This window comes from Montipora foliosa, chromosome 11 (assembly GCF_036669935.1).
Source record: "Montipora foliosa isolate CH-2021 chromosome 11, ASM3666993v2, whole genome shotgun sequence".
Classification (NCBI taxonomy): domain Eukaryota; kingdom Metazoa; phylum Cnidaria; class Anthozoa; order Scleractinia; family Acroporidae; genus Montipora; species Montipora foliosa.
The window spans coordinates 9,987,221-9,994,720 of record NC_090879.1 but is presented as its reverse complement, the minus strand read 5'-3'; the positions used below and the strand labels follow the sequence as shown (position 1 = coordinate 9,994,720).

General features: G+C 38.8%; 2 protein-coding genes across 2 annotated transcripts in view; one reads left to right on the top strand and one right to left on the bottom strand.

Annotated features, from left to right (window-relative positions):
• LOC137976654 (protocadherin Fat 4-like) overlaps positions 1–7,500 on the bottom strand; it is a 35,469-nt gene that overhangs the window by 19,241 nt on the left and 8,728 nt on the right. Inside the window, exons 9-11 of the mRNA XM_068824019.1 lie at positions 6,587–7,500; positions 4,311–4,469; positions 3,007–3,591 (exon numbers count right to left, since the gene is read on the bottom strand). The exon at positions 6,587–7,500 is cut by the window's right edge and continues 876 nt beyond it. Coding sequence (XP_068680120.1) covers positions 3,007–3,591; positions 4,311–4,469; positions 6,587–7,500 — 1,658 coding nt within the window. The remainder of the gene's footprint in view (positions 1–3,006; positions 3,592–4,310; positions 4,470–6,586) is intronic.
• On the top strand, positions 400–2,992 carry LOC137975872 (uncharacterized protein YwbO-like). Its single transcript, XM_068823079.1, has 3 exons — positions 400–742; positions 1,382–1,563; positions 2,291–2,992. The coding sequence occupies exons 2-3, from the start codon at positions 1,382–1,384 to the stop codon at positions 2,760–2,762; spliced, it is 654 nt and encodes a 217-aa protein (XP_068679180.1). The 5' UTR covers positions 400–742; the 3' UTR covers positions 2,763–2,992.

Here is a 7,500-nt window from a genome sequence, read left to right as displayed (position 1 = left end):
GTTATGCATTGAGACTTCAGAGTACAACCTTACACGCATATCGTATGCAAAAAAGTTCTTCACAAGACTCGTTACGTAGTGCAACAATTGAGCTTGTAAAAAAACAACATTTCCTGACAATTAGAAGATTTTTGTTCCATGTCACACGCCAAAAGAAGTCTGGTTTTGTGACCCGATTGCTAGGGAGGAAAAAAACATCATTTGCTATCGTTTGACAATTAAGAAATTTCAAAGACCTAAATTTACCAAGGATTAAAACGCAATTTCTCCCTCACCGTGAAGGGCTTACAGTTCCTGCACATGGAAGACGTTCCAGCTCTTTCATATCTGGTGAAAAATTCATTTTACGAAGCCTGCTTGCTGAAGGTAGCAGTGTTAGCAACCCGAAATTTTTTCGTGATCATGAAGTGAAAAGAGGGTCTCCCTGACAGATCAACCATGCATGCATTATTCATAAATAGAGACCGATCAACATCAAAAAATTCAACAAAGCTCCTCAAGCATAAATAAACAGACTACTTTGTTGAAAGTCGCCCAATATTTCCCTTCTCGCGAAAAACAGGCGACAGAAACTTTGAAATCCCGCGTTCTTTTCTCGCTAACGCGAAAATTTCCGAACTATAATATTCGCCAAAACGTCGGCGAGTCTCGGTTGTAATCGGCCTTTCTGTCCCACTCAAAGGAAGAAAAGTGGTCTGGGAGCGAATTTTACACTCCAGCGAAAAAGAATTTGCCAAAAAGGGTAGGTAATGATTTCTCTCTTTGCAGAAAAGGGCCGTTTTGTGTGTAATATCCTGTCTGAAGGCTGTGCAGAGCTTGCTGATTTCGTTTGTGTGACACTCGGTAGTTTCTCTTCAGTTCACTCACTGCAAATCCGAGATCTGAGCATGGGGAACTTGTCCTGTCTATGAACATATAATTTTTGACCTACATGATACAAGTTTGATTTTTCTGAGAAATTTTTACTTTGTGAAGATCGAGGTATAAATTAAGAAAGAACAACTCACCAGAACCTTGTAACTTTTCAACAATCATTTTAGAACTAAATTCAGTTGATACTATTAATATATTAATTATATTTTGACATATTTGTTAATGAGTGTAATACCTTGCCTAATGAGTTCAAGGAAGCTGAACGTATTTCTTATTTTCAGAATATGGTTTTCTCTTTCCTTAGAAATAATTAGCAATCAATATTCAGCTTAGATTTCTAAACTTATTCGAGTGTACAAAGCTTGTATTTTTCTCGGGAACCTCCCTAGTAAGGTGTGTTGACAGTTTTGGATGTTCAACCTCTACAAATTCATTACCTTGTTAATTCTTGTTTACCTTAAATTTTACGACTTGTTGCTGATGCAGAAATCCTTCTTATATTTTGCAGATGATTGGCGTTGATGTATACTCAGACCTCTCTTGTCCATGGTGTTATGTTGGTAAAAGGCGCCTTGACAAAGCCATAGAGCAGTTTACTGCTGCAAAAGTCTGTGTCAATTGGCATCCTTACATTATTGACAAGAATACAGCTCCAGAGGGAGAGGAGTACATGGCCTATAATTCAAGAAGGTATTTCACCCAACATTTGAGGGGAGGGTCTAATGTCACTTGTGTCCTTTTCAAAATGCCTAGTGTAAACATTTTGACACCATTTTGCTTCTATCTCTGTTGTTATCGCAGTGTTGTTCTTTGCAGCCATTTTAGTTCCTTCTAGCTATGATGCTTGGGGTCAGTAATATTATTTAACACTAGTATGGCCTTTGGATACCTTTCAGAGAAAGGGTACCCCCTGATAATTAAATCTAAAGGGGTCAAGACAGAGGCAAAGCACTTTCAAAAGTGTTTGAATTTGTTTTAAGGACGGTGCCTACTAATTCCAAGGTATTTTTGCCCCGATTTATGATTATGCGGGAAATGTAGATCTTAACAAGTGTTATTGAAATCCAAAAAGAAAATTGGGGGGCAACCACGCATTTTTCAAAGATAATTCATGAACAAGCCATGTATGGCGTTCTTCCTCAAATTGAAGCTTAATTATCTCTGATTGTTACCCCCAATTTTCTTTTTGGATACCAATAGTACTTACTAAGATCTACTTTCTCTGCATAATTTTAAACCGTGCAAAAATATCCCTGTATTAGTATGCATCACCGATAGGAAACCCTAGTAGATGCGCAGAACGTATGCGCAATAACAATAGTAGGCACCGTCCTTAAATTATATTCAAGTGAAATAATTTTTTACTTCCCTTGAATTTTAGGCGCTGATGATCGCATTTTAAACTTCTTAATTTTAGATGGGGAGGTGATGGGTGGACACATTCATTGAGGAGTGCAGGTCAGAAGGATGGGTTAGAATTTAAAAACTGGAAAACCTGGCCAAACTCACTTAATGGTCACCGCCTTATTCATTTAGCTGGGGTGCAGAAAGGAGCCGAGGGCCAAGGGCAAGCAAAAGATGTTTTATTTCGCATGATTTATGAAGATGGAATGAATATCAGTGACCTTAATACTCTGACTCAAGCTGCCAAGGAATTAGGTCTTCAAGGAGCGGAGGATTATCTCAAGTCAACTAATGATGTGGATTTCATTTGGTCTGAAGACTTGCGTGCGAAAACTGAAATGAGAATATCCAGTGTTCCATACTTTGTTATATCGAATGATGGTGAAACAAAGAAGGCAATATCGATGTCTGGGGCTCAGGGCACTGAACAGTTTTTAGCAGCTTTCCATCGTGTTTCTCTACAAAATTATGCTGTCGCCCTTTGATGGGTTTTATACATTTGCCTAAATTAAGAAAACTGACTTCAGTTTCTGAAAAAACTATTGACATTTAGTAATCCTGGCTCCATTTCCAACTCTTCTTCACTGCCTCTTTTTGTCTAGGTCACTCATTAACTTCCTTTTTGCGGAAATCGAACGAACTCGCTGCTAGATGTCTTCATAGCTCAGTGATAGAACATTCCACATGGGTTTAAGTCCCATTCAATTCTGGATTTTTCCAGTTTTTTTAGAGCCGCCGCTTGAGTCGCTTAATCAACAGTAACTGTGATGCTTTTTCACGCACAAAATCTTCGATTTCCCATACCTCAAATTTCCCAGTTGAAGACTCTATTCGGACTGGCGGTTCATTGACATCCGTCAGTCTCACAATAAACTGCTGTTGAGTCGCTTCTCCGTCCTGATCTTGACATTCAACATCAACCAAATAATCCGGACCATCCGGGGATTCATAATCCAACATCCGGGAATCCGATACGACAAGGGTTAGACCGCTGACTTTGAATCTTTTACCAGCGTCATTTCGTAAGCCACAAGTTATGTTTTGATGGAAGAACGCTTCATCTGGGTCTGCAACAGTTATATTCCCGATAACAGTCCCACGGGGAGTATTTTCAGGAATCACGAGGTTGCTCAACGATATGGATGAAGGAGCCTCGTTCACATTCGTGACGTAGATGGTAAAGGTTTGATTGACAGCCATGGAATTGTTTACATCCTTTACTTGCACTGCTATGAGATGGCTCTGAGCCGCTTCGTAGTCCAGTGACCGTCGAGTCAAGAGCTTCCATGTGTAATGGATTATGGTTGGACGTAGCTGAAAGTAAAAAAAAAACCCACTTTTTAAAGGGCTCTCTCCAGCGAAACATTCTTGAGGATAGAGATTCGCAATGATTCTTCAAAACTTAGAACGTTCCTCATTTGAGGAAAGTCAAACAAGAACCTAACAGTTGAATGGAAAAATGATATGTAGAGCGAGCTAATGGACCTCTTCGGTTTGTACGTTTTGTTTCCCATTTCAGACCACGTGATGCTCCCAAGGGAATTTCCCTTTTGTTTTTTCATAAGTTATGCATACATATGCACATGCATAAGACGGCATTTGAAAAAAACTGTTCCCAAGAGTAACATCACGTGGTCTGAAATGGGAAAACAAAATGCACAAGCTAAAGAGGTCCATTACCTATCAACCAGAGTGACCTTGATAATAAGTGGTTAGTAGGGTATCGCATACTTGTGAAGGAATCGACTTTTTCAGCTGAGCCAAGACAAGGGTCTTTTAAAAGCTGAGCAAAAATTTCCTCCGTTAATAAACATCAGTAAATGGTTAGACTCCCTCTTATTTTTGGATGAGGATTGCATACCAATGTTTCGCAAAAACGAAGAGCGCGTTTAACATATTCATAAAAGAAAAATGAATCATAGATGCTGTATCAAGCCCACAAGCCCATGCCTCTTGAGAGAATGTTAAGTTCGAGTTGTGCGAGCGGCGGAGCTGAAAACTGGTCTAAGATGGAATTCTGTGCTATCTTTTACCTCAAAAGCAGAGTCAGGATCATAGAGAAGCTGAATCGACAGGTGGCTAAGCTGAGGGTCCTTTAAAGTTACCACACCCACCAAAGCACCGGTGAGGCCTTCACTCACGCGATTATGATGAAGTACCAAGTGTTGCGGTGGTTCGTAAACGTCAATAACCTGAAAAATAAAATGGCGGAAGACAACTTTCACCACGAGGATATAGCAACGATAATCATACAAACACCACTATCAAACGAAAGACCATAAACCTTATTCCAAAATGGCCGCCATTTTAGTATTCTTTTGATTGATTGCAAGTTGGTTTTTTTGGCCTCGTTCAAGCTTAAATACTTTTTTGAATTTTACGTTTGAAAGCGAGGCCAAAAGGGACAGTTTGCAAGGAAACAAATGAATACTAAAATGACGGTCATTTTGACATAAGGTGTATTGAAAGTTCCATGCGAAAGAAACATAATCTTCTGGCAGAAACAGACCACAAAACGGACATGCCTCGTTGAAATAGAACAAACTCTTTGAAAAGCAACTACAGAACAATAATAATAAATAATATATAAATTTATATCGCGCTTAAACTATAGAACATTCTAAAGCGCTTTACAATGAAAAAAAAAAAAGACAAATAAATAATAAATACTATTTACAAAATATACTGATTCATAAGATGTGGATATAAAAACATAAAAAAAAATATGTACATATAGATACAAAATTATAAATATATAAAATAAATCTAAATGCATAAAAGAAAAGAAAAGATATATACAAACTGATCAAAAAAAAGTTCAAGACAATTATGCAATTAGGAGTCAATAGTAAGCCTTCTTAAAAAGATAGGTCCTAAGATTTTTTTTAAAAGTCTCCAAATTTGCTGATAGTCTAATGTCAAGTGGTAAATCGTTCCATATTCTTGGTCCGGCTACAGTAGAAGCACGGTCACCTGGTTTTGATTTAGATCTTGGTATGAACAATAATTCTTTATCATCAGATCTAAGTTGATATCTCCGTGTTGGCTGAATCTGAGGTAAATTAGTCAGGTACACAGGAGACAAGCCATTTACTGCTTTAAACACTAATAGAGCAATTTTGAACTCAATTCTCTGCTTCACTGGAAGCCAGTGACTGGAACATGTCGCGGTAAAAGATCGATGCGTATTGTTTCACTATGTCCTGTAAACGCAACACATTCTATGGCTACCAATTGCAGAGAAGAACATTATCTATTTACACAAATGTAATGAAAGAGATATTAGGGACTTTTTGATTGGAGGACAAGGTAGTCGTCCTCCGATCTAAAGGTCCTTATTATATGTAATCCGGTAAATGAAATGAAGAGATTTATTTATCGATTGTGACTCGGAGACACTCGGAAAAAAAACGAGTACTCCCTTGAAGGCTCGACTCGTACAAAGGAGCACTCGGATTTATTCCGAGTATCCCCGAGTCACCATGAATAATAATAATAATAATAATAATAATAATAATAATAATAATGATGATAATGATAAATCTATTCATAGTAAAACTATTCAATCTATTTATTTAATAATAAATCTATTCATTTTCTGTTTTCTTCTCATGGTGGCCATGTTTGTCTCGCAACGTAACCCGCTGGGAATTAAGCTTCATTCTAATGCAAGCGTTTTTTTTTTGTAACGATTTTAGAATAGAGCGGTTTTCAATAGGTCATTTCCGAGTTCATGCCTGCCTCCTCTTCAACGCGAGTCTAAGTGCGAAGTTTTTGTGATGGTAATTAGTTCTACTTTACATATGAATGAAAACTAATTTTCATTATTATTATTATTTTTTATTTTATGAGCTTCGCCAAATAAACAAACAAAACAATTACGTATACAGAAGAAAATTGGCAGGGACACCGCAACAGCTGTGGCCAATTACAGCTACTTCTGATTGGTTGACAAAATGACGCGAGAACTTTTAACCAATCACTGAGTGGAGTAATGCAAATCCAATGCAATTCGCTTATTACTTTCGAAACTCAATTGAAAACCGCTCTAAATTAGCGCGAGATTTTTCAACCAATCACTATGCGTAGAAAATCGCAAATCGCGTAATTACTTTCCAAAGTCATTTGAAAACTTCTCTATATGAAATTCCCAATATTTGAACTGCGGATTGGACAGGAAATAAAAGGTAGAAAGATCACCGCGGTTAGATGAGCAACTTATTGAGTAAAAAGAAGCCATGGTTGGTCAGAATAGAGTTGTTTGCGACAGGGTAACCCTTATTCAAATCACGCGGCCCAGATTCCTTACCCGAATAGAAAACGCTTGAAAATTCGTTGCCCCTCCACTGCCGTAAACACGGATAACAATTCTATACTGGTTCTCCTCTTCGAAGTCTAACGACCGCTTAGTAACCAGGTCTCTCGTATTCACAACATTTCCGCTGACCAAAGCGAAAGTTCCGTTGGCGTCATCATCCAGCTGCAACACCAACGAGTCATTTGTGTTGGAGGCCCTTGCGGTGACACGCCCAACGACATTGCCTGCAGGCTCATTTTCTTTTACTTGTGTCGAATTCAATGAAATGTTAACTTGCCACGATAAAAGATTGTTTCGCACTTCGACATAAAGCACTGTGGGGACACTGACATGATGACCGTCGGAACAGAACACATAGATCTGGTGGCGGGATGACGTGGCGTTCGTAAGCGGTCTTTTAACAAAGAGCTGAAGAATGTCAACCCTAAACAAGCTATCAGGATTCATAAGGTAACAGATATGAGAATCGTGTTCGTCTTCATCAACGACAATGAATGTCCCAACAAGACTATCAACAGACGCGTTAGAGCTCACGACCTGCTGTGACAAGAGAACTTTAGTAGGGGCATCGTTGACGTCTTGAACACTGACGTTAAAGCTCTGCTCGATGTTAAGCCCTCCTTTGTCTACGCATCTAATCTCGACTCTTATCAAACGCGAGCTGTCTAACGCTTCATAGTTTATTTTCCCGTTGACGAGTAAAGCACCGCCTTCAAGCCTAAAAACGCCATCGCTCAAAACATCACATTCCCCAGAATCGCCCCTATCGGGATCCTCCATTGTGACGTCAGCTACTTCGTACCCAATCGCTTCATTTTCTTCTACGCACAACCCTAATGACGAAGACGAAACACAAGCCTTTTTGGGACGGACAATTACGTGAGTGGGTGGTTCATTCTTGTCGA

Excerpts from the sequence above, each read along its gene's own strand:
- LOC137975872 (XM_068823079.1), top strand. The coding sequence starts at position 1,382 with ATGATTGGCGTTGATGTATACTCAGACCTCTCTTGTCCATGGTGTTAT. Across the intron at positions 1,564-2,290 it reads ATGGCCTATAATTCAAGAAG|ATGGGGAGGTGATGGGTGGA; the intron begins GTATTTCACCCA and ends TCTTAATTTTAG.